At 45.0% G+C, this 21946-nt stretch overlaps 1 protein-coding gene across 1 annotated transcript in view; it reads right to left on the reverse strand.

Moving 5' to 3' along the window:
- The window catches only part of EEPD1 (endonuclease/exonuclease/phosphatase family domain containing 1), a 195974-nt gene that overhangs the window by 28735 nt on the left and 145293 nt on the right, over positions 1–21946 (reverse strand). Inside the window, exons 3-4 of the mRNA XM_075315131.1 lie at positions 20774–20884; positions 3359–3493 (exon numbers count right to left, since the gene is read on the reverse strand). Of these exons, the coding sequence (XP_075171246.1) occupies positions 3359–3493; positions 20774–20884 (246 nt within the window). The remainder of the gene's footprint in view (positions 1–3358; positions 3494–20773; positions 20885–21946) is intronic.

Raw genomic sequence — 21946 nt, forward strand, 5'->3', positions numbered from 1 at the left:
GTCTTTGATTCCTCTTTCTTTTGCAGGATATCACTGTCTGACTCTTCCGTAGCAGGTGTTACTAGCACCATGTTTTCATTAACCAGGCATATCACTTTCTCTGCACCCTCAGATGGCCTACACTGTGCCCCCTCTCGGCGCTTATTACGTCTTCGGCGTCGGGAGGAAGTTTTGCCCTTCTCGCCCATCTGTACCACACTGTACTCGTTTGTCACCTTACTAGAGTCAGTGTCTTTACTGGAGTCATCATCACTCCCCCTGGTGTCCTGGACTATCATGTCCCCACTTAACCAGATATCTGCCTCCCTTTCTGGAGCTACCCCGTTTTTAACGGTCACACTATCGGTTATTCCCTTAGTCCTTATGTCACTAAGTTGGGTCCGTCCATCATTTTCTTTGGTCACCCCTAACTTAGGACAGTCAATTTTAGGAGGTGCTATCTCCTCCTTACCACACATAACTGCACAACAAGGACCCCTTTTCACCTCCCAATGTGGTGGGGTTTCCTTTGGGCTGTTCCGGCTCTTACACAAGCAACCGTATACGTCCCCCTGCTTCCACAAGTGCACAAATAATTTAGAGTCCCAACCTATAATAATTGGGTGCAGTAAATCTGAGACTACAGCAACATCATGAGAACCACTGTCCCAGGCTGTCTTAATGACCACTCTGGAGACCGGGTATTCTGTCTCATTACTGTGGGTGCAGCCGACGTGGATCTTCCTTCCAGGAATCAAGTGGACATCAGAGGTGGCCCTCACCAGGGTCACCAAGCTCCTTGAGTCTACGACTCCTGTTACAGATTCCCCATCCACTTCCACGGAACACAGACGTGGCTTCTCGTCGGATGGGTGGTCTATATTGCAAACAGGACACTTAAGGCATGAACACTGTTGTCCCTGGCTACAGTCCATCTGCACCACTTCACCCTTGGATTTGGGATGCGCCGCTCTCTTTTGGGGGACCACCGCTTTCTGGGACTCCACCCCCTTATGGGCAACCACCCCTTTATGGGACTCCACCCCCTTATGGGCAACCACCCCTTTATGGGACTCCACCCCCTTATGGGCAACCACCCCTTTATGGGACTCCACCCCCTTATGGGCAACTATTCCCTTCTGGGACTCCGCCCCCTTTTGCGGTTTCCATGCAATGTCCTTAGCCCCCAGTTCACACCGTTTGCCCTTGTCTCCCTGGGCACCCAGTGTCCATACTGGCCCCTGAAGGGAACGCTCAAAATGGTCCATGGCTGTGACATCGCTACACACCGACAGCTCCTGCTGTCCCCGGACCAGGAACTGGTACAGCTCCTCCACAATGTCCGCAGGGACCATTCCCTCTTTTTGGCTTTCAGCCCCCACTGCTGTCACTGGACCTCCAGGCACATGCTGTTGGTGCTGCTGACTCTGCAGCAGCTGGTTCAGGAGCTCCTCCATGCTGTAACGAAAAAGAGGCACAGGAGGGGCGCTCCAATGGGTAATACCCGGTGGTCAAAGACAGGGGGGGGGGTTAGAGAACCACTAACCTTTCCGGGTTGTACCGCCCGTACAACCAGGATCTCCAGCCTGTGGTGTATCACTGCTCACCAAGCAGGGCCTTGCAATTCCGGCTGGCCTGGAACCTCCAGTCGCTGGACTCTCGCCACTGCAGCACGGGTCCCCAACGACCTGCTGATTCACCGCCAGGTGCTTGAGAGCGCTGTCCCTGTTCGTGGACCCGCCGATCCACCGCCAGCTGCTTGAGTGCACAGACAATTTTCGTGGACCCGCCGATCCACCGCAAACCGCTTCAAAAAATTTTCGTGGACCCACCGATCCACCGCAAGCAGTCCGTATGCACAGGAATATGTCCTAGGCCGTTGCCCCTAGCAACCAGGCTGCGTTGCCCCTAGCAACCAGACCGCATGCCCGCATTCGAGACACCATATGTAACGTTGCGCCCTGCAACGTGGGGGTTTCACTCGCTTGCAGCGGTGTGAGGTAGCTTCAGCAACACACGTACACAGTCTCTTCATAGAAATTCTGGCAGTTTATTTAAAACACTCAGCATAAACTGCCCTCAAACATAAACAATAAGTCCATAATGGAAGTTTAGCAACTTCCCCACTCTCTGGCTCCTGCCAGCGTACAACTCTAGCCAAGGTTCCTTCCAGCACCCAGGGCCCTCTGCAGACCCCTGCCTGTCTCTCCTCCTGGAGAGATTCGGCCCTACAGCCCTGGCCTGGCCGCACTCACCTCAGACTCAATATCAGAGCCTTGTGTTCAGCCTCCATGCAGGCTGATACACCCAAAGCTCCTGGCTCTGCTCTCACTTGTTTCCAGCACACACACTGGACATCTAGAGCCAGTCTCTCTCTAGACTGCCCTAGACACACCTCTCCCAGGTTCAGAGACAGGATTGCTTTAACCCATGGAGCCACACCCACAGGTGGTAAGGAGTGTGTAATCAGCATCACACACCCTTCCATGGCTCTACATGTAATGCAATCCTGTGGAACCACAGGTCCCAGCCAGCTTCACATTGCAGAGCACCCATGCTTCTGCAAAACATACCGGCCCTTTGTAATACAGCCGGTTGATACCTCACACCGGGAACTACAAGAACTATGAGACCGGCGGTGGAACGGAAGGTAAGGTGAGCGTAATACTGTATGTGTGCGCGTGCGTGTGTGTGTTTGTGCGTACATTTGTGTGTTTGTGTGGGCTGCAAGTGCGGGTCAGAGCGCGGTGGATGTACGGAACCGGAAGTGTGTGCGGTGAGAATTTTGCTCGTACAGCAAACTTTCTCGTAAACCGGGTTACAAATTTACAGAAAGCTTTGCTTGTTAAGCGAAATTCTCGTTAAGTGGGTTACTCGTTAAGCGAGGTACCACTGTATTTCTTAAGCACCTTATCAGAAGGTGCCTTAAATACCTAGTGCCTCCCAGCAATAGGCTGGGGAAACTTCAGGATTGCACACACTGTGCCCCTTTAAGAATTGGGAATGTGCGTGCCTCAATGGCATTGTCAGAAGGCCTGTGCGACATGCACAGGACCTAAGAGCAGCTGGCACATGTAGGGGAGAAAATGCAGAACAGCCGCAGCAGTGCGTATGTCAGCATCTATGCAGGGACACCGCCGTTACAAATGCAAATATATACACAAACAACGATAGAGAGGATGTTGCTATAAGTTGACATATCGTGCTATTGACCCTTAGGAGGCAGCAATTTATTATAGTTTCCTAATATCAAAAGTTAAGCCAATAGTGAGGATTCAGTTTCATAATGTTATTTAGATAAAGTCTTAGAACTATGTACAAGTCCAGTGCCCTGTGGTAGCTGAAATTTATTAGTGGCAGACTGGCAGAGGTCTGTTACCTTGAAATGTGCAATGTAGGGTAGTGAATATGAGTGCTTGCCATTGCCATTGGTTTGATGGGCTTCATGTAAACTAACATTCTTCAGTTCAATGCCAGCCGTTGTATCCCACAGAAATCCAGAATACATTCCTTTCTGCAACAGAAAATCGGAGAATGAATTAATGACCAGAAGAGTTTCTGGTAAACATTGAAGGGGTTTCCCACAAAAGAAGTTCATTTTAATCATTAGATCTTGGAATAATAATAAGTTTCATAATTGGATGTTATAAAAAAATATTCCTGTGCTGAGATAATCTTATATATGTGTCCCTGCTATGTACTCTGTAATGGCCGTGTCTGACCGAAAAGAAACATTGTCTGATCATACCACGCCTTGGCCCGAGAGGAAGTAAAAAAGTATACAAACATTACAGCACAGGATCACAAATGATTCTTTCTTTGAGGTAAAACATTTTTTAAAAGCAGGTAGGAAAATGCTTTACCTCACAAAAAGTTTCAGCTATGATCCCATGCTGTAATGTCTTCATATTCTCTTTTTCACTTCCTCCCCTGCCCAGGAGCTGTGGTATGATCAGACCATGTTCCTGTGCAGTCAGACACGGCCATTACACAGTACATAGCAGGGACACATATATAAGATTATCTCAGCACAGGAACATTTTATATAACATCCAATTGTGGAAATTATTATTCCAAGATCTAATGATCAAAATAAACTTTAAAATTAACTGTGTTTTTGGGAAAACCCCTTTAATTACTAAATAACCTATGGGCTAATGTGAAGATAAAAAAGAAACATTGTCAAAAAAATACATAAAGACATAAATAATCCAAAACATACTCATGGATTAACTGGCATGACGAGTTGTTTCCCATTCATGAAACTTTTTCAAATCCCTATGTCGGCTCATTTTTTTTCCAGTTTCCAGCACATCAGTTTCAAGTACTGACTATTTATTTATTTTTTTTTAAAAAACAAAAAAACACACTGACTGGATGAGCAATATATGGACTTTTTTCTTACATCACATGAAATCCTTGGCTGAATCAAGCCTTTCATGTTGAACTGACATATTTGTTATATGCCACATTGAATCAACATCACTAGGTTACGTCCAAGGACTGCGTGCCCTTTGAAAGAAGTCACTGGCATGAAATAATCTGCTGCAATCGATATAAAGAATGCTCAAACTTATAAAACGTAAAGAGCCCTTTTCATACACAGGCAATGTTGATGGGACTGTTATCATAAGTTGTGTTTTAAAAGGTAAAATAGGACATAATAAGGAACATTACCCCTTAGCAACAGCAGACATGTCTTTTCATGGGGTTTGTTCAGGGAACTTGTTCCTCAGCGCCACTTTTTAATTGCTCCTTCCATTCCGAACCCTCTCATTTTTTCCAAACAGAACATTTTGACTACATGTGAAATACAGTATCACTGAGCTCATACTGTAAGAAAATGCGTAAAAAACTGTGGGGTCCAATTTTTTGTGGTATCTTTTACAAAAGTGAGAAATTCTGTGCTAAAGCAACATTTTTGTGAAAAAAAAGAACATTTTCAATATGACGACATGATGTTAGCAAATTCTGTTAAGTACCTGTGGTTTCAAAATGCTCACTATTCCCCCGATTGATTAAAATCCTTGAGCGATCTAGTTTCCAAAATGAGGTCACTTGTGGGGGGTATCTACTGTTTAGGTACTTTAGAAGCCCTGCAAGTGTGACATGGTGGCCGCAAGCCATTTCAGCCAAATTTGTGTTCCAAAATTCAAATATTGCTTCTTCCCTTCCAAGCCTGGTCATATATCTAAACAGAGGTTCCTGACAACATTTGGGGCATCAGCACAATCAGAAGAAACTGAGTAACAAATTTTGGGGTCCATTTTGGAGTGCCATTTCTTGTAAAAGTGAATAAATAAGGACTAAAGCAACATTTGTAGGTAAAATGCACTTTTTCTTTTGCATTAATTCCTGTAAAGCACCTGAAGGGTTAAAAAACTTTTAGGATATAGTTTTGAACAGTCCAGTTTGTAGGATGTTCTCACTTTTGGGTGTTTTCTGTCACCTAGGCCTCTCAAAGTCACTTCAAATGTGTAACGCCTGCCTGGATCCACAGACTCAGATGGGCTGTAAAGGGGAGGCTAGAGGGAAGCCACTCACCAAGCAGGACCCCCAGAAGCCTGAAACCCTTTAAGCCCTCTACAGGGATTTGGAATTAGACAGGGAACTGGAGATCACTACCTGTGGAAGGCTGCAGTCCGATGAGAGTAGTAGTCAGGCAGGGTCAAACCAGGAATTGCGGAACAGGGACAGAATCGGTAGGCAATGACGTAGTCAGCAAATGTAGCAGAGGTCAAATCCGGATCGGGTAGCAAGGTACAAAAACAGTAGGCAGGAGGGTAGTCAGAAAACACGCAGAAGTCAACACACAGGAATCACCAAACAGAATAGGACATAACAGGAGCCAGGAAAATCAGAACTATCTCTGGCAGTGGTCATGTGACAGGAGGGGGAATAAGAAGGGTGTGGTGTCTTCCCATTGGCTGTAGCTGAACGCTGGCAACTTCAGCTGGAAGACACATGCCACCCACAGTCAGCCAGCGGTACTGCAGATCCCAAGATAACCCAGCCCAGTGGATGATCGGAGCCTGCGCCCACCGCTGGCATCGACTCCTCTCCCATCACCAGCACCATCCATGGCAGGAACACGGCGTCGCCTGGCGATCGGAGCAGAAGTCGCTGGAGCAGACTCCGGCAGTGACGTAACAAAATGTGATCCCTAAAAAAAATGGTTATAAATTTTGTTGGAAAACTGAGAAATTGCTGATAAACTTTTAACCCTTCTAACTTCAAACCCCCCAAAATGTTTTAAAAATAGTGCTGATGTAAAGTAGACATGTGGGAAATGTTTATTAACTATTTTGTTTTACATAATTCTCTGGTGTAAGGGCATAACAATTAAAAGTTTGCCAAATGCTCATTTTTCAAAATGTTTGACAAATTTCCAATTTTTTTCCACAAATAAATGCAAAAAATATCATCCTAAATTTACCAATAACATGAAGTATAATATCTTGAATAAACAGTTTTAGAATAACTGGGATACGATGAAGCGTTCCAAAGTTATTACATCATAAATTGACAATGGTCAGATTTCTAAAATTCGGCCTGGTGATTAAGGTCAACATTGGCTCTGTCACTAAGAGGATAAACTTACAACTCAAATTTCCTGGGAAAAAAATGCAGGAACAGGTAAATATGAATATTTCATGATCTGATCATCTCTAGTAGTCAGTTTTAGTTTAAAATGTATTATATTCTAGAAAAGGATTACTGTGGATAGACAAGCGCAATAGGGTCTTACCCAAAAAACAGAGAAGAGATCAAGAGGGCTGGTTGCACACACACAACCAGTAATACAGGCACGTTGTAGCTGCCGCAGAATCCCCATGCCCTTAGGCGGGCTTTGCACACTACGATATCGCAGGTGCGATGTCGGTGGGGTCAAATTGAAAGTGACGCACATCCGGCATCGCATGCGACATCGTACTGTGTAAAGCCTAGATGATACGATTAACGAGCGCAAAATCGTCGTAATCGTATCATCGGTGCAGCGTCGGCGTAATCCATAATTACGCTGATGCGACGGTCCGATGTTGCTCCTCGCTCCTGCGGCAGCACACATCGCTATAGGATATCGTAGGATATGCGGAAGGAAGGAGGTGGGCGGGATGTTTACATCCTGCCAATCTCCACCCCTCCGCCGCTATTGGCCGCCTGCCGTGTGACGTCGCTATGACGCCGCACGACCCGCCCCCTTAGGAAGGAGGCGGGTCGCCGGCCACAGCGACGGTTGCAGGGCAGGTGAGTGCGTGTGAAGCTGGCGTAGCGATAATTTTCGCTACGCCAGCTATCACACGATATCGTACCTGCGACGGGGGCGGGGACAATCGCGTGCCACATCGCAGCATCGGCTTGCGATGTCGCAACGTGCAAAGCCGCCCTTAGGCCAAAACAGAATTCCAGAATAAAACCGTGGATCGGTGAATTTCCTGAAGAAGAAGTGGGGTTTCACTTCGAAATCCATAGAAATAAACCACCTCTCACACATTATCCGGTGTATTGGGTCTACATTTTGTCTGCAGCAGAGCGGTTCTTCTTTCACAGTTTTATTCTGGTTCCAATATTTCACATTCTAGAAATGAGTGGACATTTTGAAATTTAAAGGGGTTATCCGGCTTATTTTGCTTTTTTTATTATTTACACTATTGGGCTACATTGGTGCAGGTAAGTAGATAGTGACCACTTACCTGCCCTGCTGTCAGCCCCTCTCCCCAGGCTCAGAGGGGTCATGTGACTGCTCCTGCTGTGATTTTGCTACTTCCGGTCATTTCATGTCAACATGGGCAGGACCATGTTGACATGCAAATCTGGGAACAGTTTGTTGCCACCCTGCTGGGCGGGTACAGTGCGATGATCCCCGGCCCCCAACCAATGCGCTGCTGCTATCTGTGTCCTGTATGTGCTGGACAGACACAGGGTTCCCCTCTGTGTCTAGGACACCATCAGTGCTGTTTGCCCAATGGTGTCCTCAGCTCATTATGTTATATGGTGCCGGGTAACTGTGACCCCCCTCCCCCGTGAGCTGTCTCTCTCCTCGCTCTGTGATGAATGCAGCCTCCCATGCTCCTTGCTTCTGAATACAGTCAGAAGCAGGGATGTCACCTGACACCAGCGAACAACAGCACTGAGCTCTGTATAGCTCAGCTGTAAGAACACTGCAATCATCACAGCACGGAGAATAGACAGCATGCTGCACGGGTGAGAAGGGAGAGCGAGGGGGGGGCAGAGAAGAGCGTGCATGGCTCACAGAGTGGGGGGCAGAGAAGATAGTTCATGGGTGACACAGCAGGGGGGCAGAGACGAGACTTCATGGGGGTGAGAGACAGGGGAGTGCTGGGGGGGCAGAGGAGACAGTGCAGTGGGAGAGAAGGGAGTGCATGAGGGTAGATTATGTATATTATATAACTCTAGGCGTGTGTGTGTGTGTGTGTGTGTGTGTGTGCATGCGTGCGTGCGTGCATGTGTATATCCATCCTATAGACTCACATTAGGGGCTATATATAATTTTCATTACATAGTACTCATTTATCTATCAGGTGCTGGGGCAGAGAATACTGACAGGGAATGTGTGTGCAGAGGGTGGGCAGATAGTGTGGCGGAACCCTGAGGCCGGGGGCGGTGCCAGCTGTGACTGTGGGTTTGGCAGTCACACATGTCATGTTAGGTTGTGCTGAATGTAAACAAAGAGCTGCAGAAAATAAAGTGAAAAATGAAGAGAAACAAAAGTTAGAAAACAAAAAAATAATGTAGGTGATGTTTTATATGACAATACAGCACAGATAAACTTAATTTTTTTTTTTGGAGTTTATGTTGGACAACTCCTTTAAATTTGCTGACTTTCCTGAATTTTCCTCAAAAATTAAATTTGTGTCAATTAAATTTACATGAATCTCCGTACTGGAAGGCTTATAATTGTTTGGAAAATACACTTATGCTAGAAGAGAGAGATAACCCTGCTAACCATAAGAACTTACACTTCACAAGTGAGAGAGAGATGGCCCTGATGACCATAAGAGCTTACAATCTACCGAAGAAAGAAAGAGGACCCCATTAACATAAGGACAAGCTTACATTCTATAGCAGAGAGAAAGATAGGACCCCACTGACTATGTGAGCTTACATTAACTGGAGAAAGAGGACCCCTAACCATAAGAGCTTACATTCTACAGGAGAGACTTAAGGCCCAGTCACACTAAACAACTTACCAGCGATCCCAACAACGATCCAACCTGATAGGGATCGCTGGTAAGTTGCTAGGAGGTTGCTGGTGAGATGTCACACTGCGACGCTCCAGCGATCCCACCAGCAACCTGACCTGGCAGGGATCGCTGGAGCGTGGCTACACGAGTTGCTGGTGAGCTCACCAGCAACCAGTGTCCCAGCCCTCAGCCAGCAGCGCCGCATGGAAGATGCTGCGCTTGGTAACTAAGGTAAATATCGGGTAACCAACCCGATATTTACCTTGGTTACCAGCGCACGCAGCTACACGTGCAGAGAGCAGGGAGCAGCGCACACCGCTTAGCGCTGGCTCCCTGCTCTCCTAATTACAGCACACATGGGTTAATTACCCGATGTGTGCTGCAGCTACATGTGCACAGAGCAGGGAGCAGCGCACAATGCTTAGCGCTGGCTCCCTGCTCTCCTAGCTACAGTACACATGGGGTTAATTACCGATGTGTACTCTGCTAGACGTGCAAGAAGCAGGAGCCGGCACTGACAGTGAGAGCGGAGGAGGCTGGTAACGAAGGTAAATATCGGGTAACCATGACAGGGCTTCTTGGTTACCCGATGTTTACCGTGGTTACCAGCCTCCGCAGAAGCCGGCTCCTGCTGCCTGCACATTTAGTTGTTGCTCTGTCGCTGTCACACACAGCGATGTGTGCTTCACAGCGGGACAGCAACAACTAAAAAATGGTCCAGGACATTCAGCAACAACCAACGACCTCACAGCAGGGGCCAGGTTGTTGCTGGATGTCACACACAGCAACATCGCTAGCAACGTCACAAAAGTTGTTCGTTAGCAGCGATGTTGCTAGCGATGTTGCTTAGTGTGACGGGGCCTTTACAAAGTAATACGGAAGATGGAAAATGACTGCTGAACAAACTACTGATCTGTGATGGCTCAGACACTGACCACCACTGTACAAGGTATTATAATCCGCAAGATGTCATAGCTATAGGGCTTTATTGTGAGGCTTGCATGGCAATGCAAAATTATGTTTACTTGCTCTCTGATGTCCAACAGTGTGGGAAATGTTACCAGTCAAGGTTTATTTTTGCAAATTGTGTATCAAATATCAAAATATTTGAATACACATGTAACAGGAACTTCACTAAAACTCAATATTCGGAGGATTGATTCACTCCTCTCTAAAGCATACCCATGAAGGCATTCAGTTACATGATTTATTTTATTTTTTTTTACTTTGAAATTATTTATCTTCTAATGATTGCACCAATAATGTAGTAAAGGAGCATTATGATGACAGACACAATTTAAAAGGGGTTATCCAGATTTACATTTTTTTTTTTAATTAAACATGTACAACATAGCAATGTATACAACTTATTCAGATTTTTGAATTGAAGAAGGTGCCATGTTGTTCCAATATCAGCATTGGTTCTTGGCTGTGGTGGAGAAGGGGGCAAGCTTGGTTTTGAAAAAAGCTAGTCAGCCTCACCTGTCCCATTCAGGACTTGACACAGGACACAAAGGACACACTCTCAACTTGCCAAACACAAGGAGCAGCTACCAGTGCCTGGAAGATTGGGGAAAGCCTTGTTATCTGGAGTATATGGACAAGTTGCTAATTTATATGGGCCGCCCCGGGGTGGCGTGGCTCAAGGGGTCCGGACCCGGGCTCGGCACTCACTCCGATCATTGAAAAGGGGATATTACAGGGGATAAGTTCGTGATGCCACCTGCGGGTTGCGGTAATGGGAGTACCGCCGCTGCTGGAAGGAGTACCGGGGCAGATGGTGTGGAGCAGCAAGGTGTCAGTCCCTCCGCAGGTAAGGAAGGCCCCGGCCTTTGGGGTTTTTGGTGGAATACTTGGGAGCGCAAGGTGCAGGGGAACCAGGGTACTCACTAAGGGTAGTCGTGGTGCTGGATGAGGATTATAAAGCAGCCACTCACACTGAAGATAAACTAAAGTATCTGTGCATCACAGTAACTACGGGGGTCCGTCCAGGTGTCCACTCCCACCGGTGTCACTTCGTAATCCGGAGCCGCCTCCGTGGACAAGCTAGTTCTATGTTGTGGCCCCTTGGTGTGAAGCTGTTGGGGCCCCGCTCACTATATTTGTAGTGTAGCTGTTCTTTTTATGGCTGGCACTCGGGATTTTAGTGGGCAGTGTTACTAGAAAGCCCTATCCCTCGCGGTGTGCTGTCGCCTTCAATCTCTGAGCTCCTAGTGAAGTTCATAAAGAGGCTCTCCCTCCCAGGTTAATTATCAGGATGGCTGAACCTGCTCCTGACCTAGGGTCCTGTACCCCGTCGTGCTCGGTACCGGTCAGTTATTTTGGGTTTCTGATGCCCACAGTCCTCCTAGACTATGTCCGTCGCACCCTTCCAATGTCACTGCCATCGGTCCCCGACTCCTTTGGTCCCAAAACACCGTCTGCGACCCAACCTCGGTCTAGCTCCCCAGGAGCTACCACTCCAGCTCCTCACTCTTTGAGGGCTCTCACTACTCTCCTTCTTCCTCTCTCCCACCAGTCTGCCTGACCCCTAGGTGGGTGGCCTTATTCCGCTTAACCAACCACTAGTGTGTCTGACAGGTCATGATGTGAGGTGTGATTGGGATTTGTGCTGATGGTAGTGACACTGATTTGTTACGAACCTGGAACCATGGGTGGGAAAGGCCCTGCACCCTGGTTAAGAATTGCAGTACTCTGTGGCACCCTGATATATTCAGGGGCGCCACACATATACATTTAAACATTTTTTAACTGGACAACCCCTTTAATATGTTGCATTTTCCAAAACCATTTTCATTGCTCTTATGTGTCCAAATTGCTTCATTGTTTTACTATTATTTTATTATGTTCCAAACCGTTCTCTGATTTCTCAAGAATCCTTACTGGGGCTTGATGCCCCTTTTTATACAACATATTACAGAAGATGAGCTGGAACTAACAGTCTACTGAGGCTTTCTTCTATGGAGAACAGCTTTAAGTAGAACCTATAGATAGGCAAAACATGAGCAGAGACGCAGCAGCAAACCAAAAGGAAGAACAAACTAGATCTGGCAGCTACTTGTGTTGAGGAGAGCCATAAGATGAAATACTTAATTAACCTCTGGACATAGAGCACTTTGAGAAGTGTGTTCAATTAAATCAATTCTCTATACATAAGCCAGTCAGTCTTCAGAGGAACCCAAGATGGCCCCCTATGACATCACAGACCCTACCATCAGCATGGATCCACCAGGTGACGTCCCTCCCATCACCATCACCATCACCATGGATCCATCCAATGATGTCATAGACCCGCCTACGATGACGCCCACCAATCAGCTCACGGACTAATACATTGTTCAACCCACTGACTGATGAACATATGCAGACATGACCCTTTCCAAGGTTATATCAGGGCATGCTTCAGTTGAAATAAAGCAGAGCCCAGGCTGACGTTTGTCGAGGAAAGATTAATATCCGACTGTGTGTCTGATATCATTTTTCAAGCATACACTTGATCCACAACCATTAGGCCAGGCAGTAGGCAACAAGTGATCTCTGATTAAGAGTTCACCCTGACACTAGCAGAAGTTGGGCGCTTTAGTAGGGTTTGGTGCTGATTGTTTGACCGAAGCAGGTAGCTGTAAAAAGCAGCTGCACAGCTCATGTACCCACAAAGCCAGACTGGACCCCACTACAGGTTTCAGCTACCCCAATCTCAGCGACTTGACAGAGCCAGCGCCACCCAGAGCTTCTGCCCCTAATGATTCCCCATCACTAGTGCCACATGCAGAATGAATATGGTGGTGTTTGGTGACAGAAGGAGACGTTGGAAGAGAAGGAGAGGTGAGACATACTTATTATAGTTAACAAGTATGAAAAGGTTTTATATAAATCCAGCAAATAATTGGACTAATATGCATTCTGATCAATGCTTTGCATACACTTTATATTTAGATACTTTAGATCAGCGAATCACAGGTAGAAATCTGGTTTCGTTTTATTATTTTATGTTTAGTCCTCCAGTAATTCTCTTTTCTGTGTGACTAATGTTTGTACAAGGTTAATGTGGTACTGTGAAGGGTCACGGATAGTTGAAAGTGAATATTCTGAAAATAATACATAGTCTAGCAGACCGTAATGTTATGTCCATTTGTCCCCGTGCAGACGATCGCAAGCACTTTGTAAACTATTAAAAGAAATTATCCCGCTGCCAAATGCTGAAACAATATAGCTGCTTAATCGATAATATTCCATTAAAGTGGTATTAATGACAAGCAAACTTCCTGCCAAGTTAGCGCACTCATCAACAATGCATAGACTGCATCCCATCTCATAAATGATGGCATCTTGAAATAGCATTGCTAGCTGTTCTTTCCATGCAGGTTATATGCAATTCAATGCAAGTAAAGGCTTTTTAGATGATCATTTCACCGAGTCATAGAGCTGACCAGGGGGGTAAATTGGGAGGACCAAGCAACAAGAAATATTGAACTAGGACCAAGGAGGTCTATGACATATGAAGATCCCCCATAGGTTTATGGTACATACATGAGGCATTGAATACCACTTGTAAATCTGCACGTGTTTCTCTGCAGATTGAAACTGATTTGTAATGTGGCTATTGGTTGTTCCATTTTTACTGATTTTTTTAACTGTCAATAGTAAAAACTAAGTAGGGCATTTGACAGTAAAACATTGTATTACATGCCGTTTTGACCCCATTTAATAAATTAAACTCTGCATTCAAGTGATTCAATGTCAGTTGCTAAATGTCAATGACTGCTTTAGTTTTCATCCAAGGACAGTAGGGGAACACATGATAATCTATGAAGAAGACTAGACTTCAGGTTTGGAATCCATAATTAATGGTTGTACTCTCCTGAGCAGTGAGCAGTGATGAGCGAACACTACCATGCTCGGTACTCGAAACGAGCAGGTCGGATGCTCAGACAAGCTCGACTTTAGTACCAATCATAATAGAAGTCAATGGCAAACTCAAGCAGTAAAATCTTCAGGAAAAATGCTTAAGTATTCTATTGACTTCCATTGTACTCTAGTTGAGCTCGTCTGAGGGCCCGATTGCTTGTTTTGAGTACCGAGCACCTGAGCATGGTAGTGCTCGCTCATCACTAGCAGTGATCCATCATAGTCTTCACCTTCTTATGAACAGAACTTATTGCAGCTGATAAATGATGAGTCCATATGATTTATCTTAGTCTAAGGTCACACACTGTTTTTATGATGCTGCGTTTTTGTGCGTTTTTTGCCGCAAAAAATGCACAAAAACGCACCCGTGGCAAAAACGCTGCGATTTGCTGCGTTTTTGCTCACTGCGTTTTTATGCGTTATCAGTGAACATTGCCATTAAAGATTGTTGAAAAAAAAAAAGAAAAAAGGTCTGATGTCATTTCCTTCTTCAATATGTTCTTCATTCTCCACTAGTGTATGCAGGAGAGCAGACAGCTGCAGAACTACAAGGCTCAGCATGCTGCATCCAGGACTGTATGCTGGAGGGAGAGTCAGGGGGAGCAGACCTACAAGGCTCAGCATCCTCCATCCAGGAGAGCAGACAGCAGCTGCAGAACAAGACTCTGCTCTCCTGCATACACTATTGGATGGAGGATGCTGACAGCAGCTGCCGAACTACAAGGCTCAGCATCCTCCTTCCAGGACTGTATACAGGATTTCTTTGCCCCCCCCCAAAAAAAAATGAAGTGGGCTTCGTCATATTTTTGTATGCTAGCCGAGTACAGCAGGCAGCTATGGGCTGCCCCCAACCCCCAGCTGCCTATTTGTACCCGGCTGGGAACCAAAAAATATAGGTAAGCCCTTTTTTTTTATTTCATGAATTTCATGAAATAATTAGAAAAAAAAAATGACGTGGGCTTCGCCCAATTTTTGTGTCCAGCCAGGTACAACTAGGCAGCTGGGGATTGGATTCCGCAATGCAGGGTGCCCAAGCTTTCTGGGCACCCCCGCTGCGAATTGCAGTCCGCAGCCACCAGCTTTCATAGAAGCGCCATCTTCTGGCGCTGTAACCAACTCTTCCAGCTGCCCTGATGCCGGGTGGCTCGCTGGGTAATAATGGGGTTAGGGCTAGCTGTGTATTATCAGCTGGCCCTAAGCCCGAAATTCATGGTGTCACGCCAATATTAGACATGGCCACCATGAATTTCTAGTAAAGATAAAAAAAAAACAAAAAAACAACACACAGAAAAATATTTTTATTAGAAAAAAAACACAACACAATTAGTGACTCCATCTTTATTGAAATAAAGAACCCCCCTCCGCAGTAATCCTGGGTTAAGGGTCCCGCGCCGTCCAATCCGGATCCAATATCATCTGATCGGTTTGCTGGAAGGCAAAGCGATCAGATGATGTGTCAGGTTCAAGGCCTGAATCACATGACACAGCAACTGATTGTATAAACGGCTTTTATACAATCAGCTTATGCATCAGTGCAAAAAGAACCAAAAAAAACTACACACTTCTGTGCAGCATTGGACTGGCTACCGGAGGAATCTCCAGTAATGCCAGGCCTGGATTCAGGTACCTGCACTGCACTGTGGAGCTCTCACCTGAGCTCCGGCGTGCAGCAGAGACTATACAGCGAGCGAGCGCCGAGTGACTGATTCCCCGGCACTTGCGGTTCAGTTCATGACAGCTGCACACATCCCGGGCTAATCTCCAGTGCTCTCACCTGAACTCCGGAGATCACCCCGGCCTGTCTGCAGCTGTCATTAAGTGACTGCAAGCGCCGGGGAATCTGTCACTCGGCGCTTGCTCGCTGTACAGACTCGGCTGATGCATCAGTCAAAAAAAAAACAAAACAACTAAACACATCCGTGCTGACTCCCGTCCGACAGCTGCAGGTGCTGCCGGTAATCAGCTCTCCCGACGGCATCAGCTGATAGCGTCAGGTGACCGCATCAGGTGATCACCGCCAGGTCCTGCAGCTATCGTACGTGCCTGGGAGCCTGCACACAGCCGGAGCGGGGGTGGCGATACCGGGAAGAGGAGCTGGGAGCATGGCACCGGGAGTCTGCAGACAGGTGAGTATGAGATTTTCCTACTGTTCACTTTTGATTTAGCAGCCGCTTCCACCTCCTGCACAGGAGCGGACATGGCACCGGGCGGGAGATGGAAGCAACAGTGGTGGTACCGGGAGGATTCACGCTTCTGTGTTTACTGACAGAAGGAATCCTCTTCCTATACATGTCACTTTACTACCTACCCCTTGCGTTTATAGCTGTGTTTTTAGTCATAAAAACGCACTAAAACGCAGCTATATTTGCAATTTGCGGTTTTCATTGCATTTTTGAACATATCATTGAACTCAATGGGTGGAAAACGCAGTGAAAAACGCAAAAATAATTGACATGCTGCATTTTTGTGGTGCCCACAAAAACGCAGCTAAAAAAACCGCTGTGTGCAGACAGCAAAAATGAAAACTCATAGACTTTGCTGGGGAAGCAAATTCATGCAGTTTTCTGAGCAAAACCGCCGCGAAAAACACATTGTGTGAACTTACCCTTACAATGTGTTATTTAACAGTACATTATATTGTGCATCCAATTTAGTCATTGACATTTGCATTATTCGTAAAATATATCAGAGGAAAAAGGAAATAAATGAAATAAGCTAATAAATAAGTAAAAGATCTAAAATGCAGTATTCGAAATGGAATGGAGACAGCACAGATACTACACACAGGATTAGACAGGTGAAACACATGAGAAGACCATGTTGGACAACGGTACTTTAATTCAGCTTTGTCTAATTAACAATCAATTTTATTGGCCTCTGGCTACAGACTAACATTAAAGGGGTATTCCCAGCTCTAAGATCCTATCCCAATATGTAGTAGGTGTAATAATAATAAATATTAGGAAATATCTCCAATTAGAAATGTAGTATAGTTCTCCGGATTCAGTGTCGCTTACTTCATGTGCAGCCATTGCAGGACGTTAGGTATCCATGGTTACGACCACAAGCAACTAACTTTCACTATATGCCTGGTCATAACCATGGATACCTAAGGTCTTGCAATGCCCTGCACATGAGGTAAGCAAAAGATAAGCAAATTTCTAATTGGAGTTATTTGCTATTATTATTACACCTACTAAATATATTAGGATCTGGAGATGCAGCATCATAGTGCGGCAAACAGTCATCTGATGTATATATTGGGCTTTATGATGTACTTCAGCAAAATTCTGGATTTTTTTCTGTAGCAGAATCCAGAAATTCCTTTGTAATTACCATGTCAATTTGTAGAGTATTTCACCTATTTAAAACACTGGGGAAAATTCACAATTTCTGCAATAGAATATGCCATAAAATTCAATCAGATTATTATCTGCTGAAAGTAGATTTCTGTTGTGAATGAATGCCATGGCGAGTCTGCGGTTTGTGAGCTCAGCCCTACAGGAACTACAGAAGGGACTAAGAACGTCATGGAACTCTGACACTATTATGGCATTAGCGCAACGTTTGTGTCTGTTGTTATACACACAAGCCCAGAAATGGATTCCACAAAGAAAAACTATAAATTAAAGATTTACACTACTTTTCTTTTTAGGTACTGGAACCAACTAAGGGTTGCTTCCGATATCCGTTCCACTTGGTCAGAGCACAGACCGCAATGCATGAACTGGACGCAAGTCTCCCAACCTGAGCATGACACCTTCATATAAATCTTTGAGGCTGTTTTGCTCGGATCCGGAGAGCCACGGCCAGTTCATGCTTTGCAGTCCATGCTCGAACCGATTTGCAGACATCTCAAGCAGTTCTTATGCTGCCTTTGGGACGAGACTTTCAGAAATGCCTGTATGAGGGCAGATTTACATGACCATATTTTCAGTCGAAGTATTATCGATGAAAAAACAGATAGCATTTGGATTAATGTTATTCAATGGGGCACTACAGATTACCGTTTTTTTTTTCAGACAGAATTTATGTGAAAAAATAGGAGCATGCTGCAAATTGACTATAAAATTGGAGGAGAATCACCCATTCAACTCAAAATAATCGGATGCCACAGTATGCATCCAATTTTTATTGCAATTCTGTAACATATGAATCTGTAAATGGTCCTGAATATGATTAATAACTACTACTGTAAAAAAAAAAAATGGATTGCACATGGACGACAAATGAGAAAAAAAGTCTTAAGGCTACTTTACACACTGCGATATCGGTCCCGATATCGCTAGTGTGGGTACCCGCCCCCATCTGTTGCGCGACACGGGCATATCGCTGCCCGTGCCGCACAACATCGCCCAGAGCCGTCACACATACTTACCTGCCCGGCGACGTCGCTGTGACGGGCGAACCGCCTCCTTTCTAAGGGGGCGGTCCGTGCAGCGTCACAGCGACGTCACTGAAACGTCACCGAACCGCCGCCCAATAGCAGCGGAGGGGCGGAGATGAGCGGGACGTAACATCCCGCCCACCTCCTTCCTTCCTCATAGCGGCCGGGAGGCAGGTAGGGAGAGCTTCCTCGCTCCTGCGGCGTCACACGCAGTGATGTGTGCTGCCGCAGGAACGAGGAACAACCTCGTTACTGCTGCAGTAACGATAATTGAGAATGGACCCCCGTGTCGCCGATTAGCGATTTTGCACGGTTTTGCAACGATGCAAAATCGCTTATCGGTGTCACACGCAACGGCATCGCTAATGCGGCCGGATGTGCGTCACAAAATCCGTGACCCCAACGACTCCGCATTAGCGATGTCGCAGCGTGTAAAGCCCGCTTTACTTTTCTAGATGAAAAAATTAAACAGACTTTTTATATTGTGTGTGACCCTAGCTTCATCTGAAACTGTTCTAATACAGAAAGATCATCATCAAGTATGAAGGGGACCTAAAAGGTAGTCATCGAAAATTGTCCCTACAGAGAGTCATGTTTTTGACTTTCCTAATGTAGTAATATCAATATCAGATCCAGCATAGCTGTATATTGTTTGGGGTTGACAAACTGCTGCATCTTATTTATGAATAATCTCTTAAGGCTGCTTTACACCAGACAATCTATCGTGCGATAGATCGTCGGGGTCACGGATTTTGTGACGCACATCCGGCATCGCTGGCGATACCGGCCTGTGTGACACCTCCTAGCGACGCAGTATCGCTCACAAATCGTGAGTCGGGTACTGCTCGCTAGGTTCCATAATATCGTTTAATTTAGTTGACCATCGTTTCCGTGGTAGCACACGCCGCTCCGTGTGACACCACGGGAACGATGAGCAGCTCACCTGCCTCCCGCGGCCGCCGCCGGCTCTATGTGGAAGGAAGGAGGTGGGCGGGATGTTTACGTCCCGCTCATCTCCGCCCCTCCGCTTCTATTGGCCGGCGGCCGTGTGACGTCGCTGTGACGCCGAACGTCCCTCCCACTCCAGGAAGTGGACGTTCGCCGCCCACAGCGAGGTCGCACGAGAGGTAAGTATGTGTGACGGGGGTTACTAACTTTGTGCGACACGGGCAGCGATTTGCCCGTGACGCAAAAAGGACGGGGGCGGGTACGATCGATTGTGAAATCGCACAATCGGTCGTACCGTGTAAAGCAGGCTTTAGACGTCAGTGATTTTTCTTGTATGTTTAACTCACAAACCAATTTTCATCAGTGTTTTGCATCCGAGTCTCATGGTCAGTATCTTAGTTTTTACCATCAGTGATCTAATAAATAAAAATATGCCAAAAAATGCAAGGATTCTCTTACCCATTGGGATAAGTGCATACAAGCAAATAATAATAATAATAATAATATTAATAATAACAAAAGGTCCAATTTTCATCCAGAAAAAAGTATGATTTTTCATTTGTATTGTCATCCATATTTCAATTTTTTACATCCAAATACCATCCACTTTTTATATATCCGCTGTTAATAAGATTCACATGATTAAATAGTTTCCCATATAAATAATTGCTATGTATCTGTAAAAAAATGGTATGCTATACAGATGATGCAATTTTTTTGTGCACCCATAGACTTGAGCAGGCAAGCCTCATCCAAAACATGTAAGAGTCGAGTGCATGTTGCCTGCTATCTGTAAACCACCCCATTGAATAACATTGGTCCTAGTGCTGTCCATGTGAGGTCAACTTTTTTTTTTCCCCAGAGACAGCACCGGGTCACCCTAATTTTCATCCGAGATCAAAAACATGTCTGTGACTTTTTTATCTTTTTGAAGAAACGTGAATAGCTCCAAAGATTATAACGGGTTCTTGTTCTAACCATGGATAGAACACAAAACGTAAAATATGAATGAGGCCTTACATTGAACAGGCATGGAGATTCTTTAATTAAGAAGGACATCTTTAATGCCTACCTATTCATTTGGGAATACGATTCCAAAACATGGGCGAAGTAATAAAACATCATTCCAAATGTGGCCGCACACAATTAATTGCACTACTTCAGATGTAATCTGGCTCAGCTTTCCAGGACTCTAAAAAGAACAGCCAGATAACTATCCTATGCCAAAAAATTATGAGAACAACAACACTGGAGCGATGGCTGCCAAAACAAATTAAAGCCAACTCCCGTGTAGCAAAGGAAATTTCCTTAATACAAATAACAGAAATAAAAAAGTGCTGCATACCTCACCGGGGCTGGATGATGACTTTTCTGAAACTACGCATTTCCACGATCCTCTGATACCTTTCCACTTGCGAATGTTGGGTAACGATGGTTGATTCAATTCTGAACAAAACTGCAATAAAGAGATAAAAATGTTGGCTAAAGACAAGGTATAGACATGTTTATTATGAGCGTATAAAATAGACAAGCTCCTAAGCTCCCAAGCTCTCTAACCTCTAGCATCACATTCTCACAACGAACAATGAAGTGACCGCCAGCATGGCCAGCCCAACAGTTCATCTTGCATTTTCCGTTTCTTGACACATATTGACCAGGAACAGAACATTTTTGCCATGAGATGTCATATGCAGCACAAATTCATTAGGGATCTTTTCCACTGAAGTCACCTTAGAAGTGGAATATTACACTTGACCTGTTATTTACACATAAAACTTGAAGACAGCTTTGACTTAAGCTTTGAATGAAACGTTACCACCAGAAAAACAGTTCTGTTCTTCAATCCTAAAGGACAATAGGAAGTGCTATGGTACATCAGCTTCAATCCGTCACACTCAAACCTCGTGATGTAGGCGTTTAATTGTGCAAGGATGGACAAACAAATGGTCTATCCCCTAATGATCCCTCCTGAAAGGCCCAGTCAGTTTTTTTTCCATTTTCAGCAGCCGTAACTTTTTATATTTTCCATGATGAGGCAATATAAGGCTTAGTTTTATGTGGGACATAATACATTTATTTTTTTTAGCACTTTTTTGGTTACATATACATTTCTGTGCAATTTATTTTATTTTTTGTAATGCAAATTTAGAAATAAAGCACTTTTTGGTTAAGTGGGACTTATTTTGTTTATGTTTTTTACTAAATTTTCCAGGTTATTACGAACATATGAAAACCATAGATTGTAGCTTGTGAGCAGGGCTCTCACTCCTCTTGGTATCTGTTTGTGTTATTCTATAATGTCTTTATTGTCTGTAAATGTCCCCTCTGAATCGTAAAGTGCTGCAAAATATGTTGGCGCTATATAAATAACGAATATATCTAATTATTACCAAATATGTGTAGGTTTTTATATTTTTTTATATAACAAAATATATTTGATATGAAAAAAATATTTCTTTTTTTGCAGTGGGGAATTTATATTTCTTTTAGTACTAATTTATATTGTTGTGAAGAAGTG

The sequence above is a fragment of the Anomaloglossus baeobatrachus genome, chromosome 6 (genome assembly GCF_048569485.1).
Source record: "Anomaloglossus baeobatrachus isolate aAnoBae1 chromosome 6, aAnoBae1.hap1, whole genome shotgun sequence".
In the NCBI taxonomy this organism is placed as follows: domain Eukaryota; kingdom Metazoa; phylum Chordata; class Amphibia; order Anura; family Aromobatidae; genus Anomaloglossus; species Anomaloglossus baeobatrachus.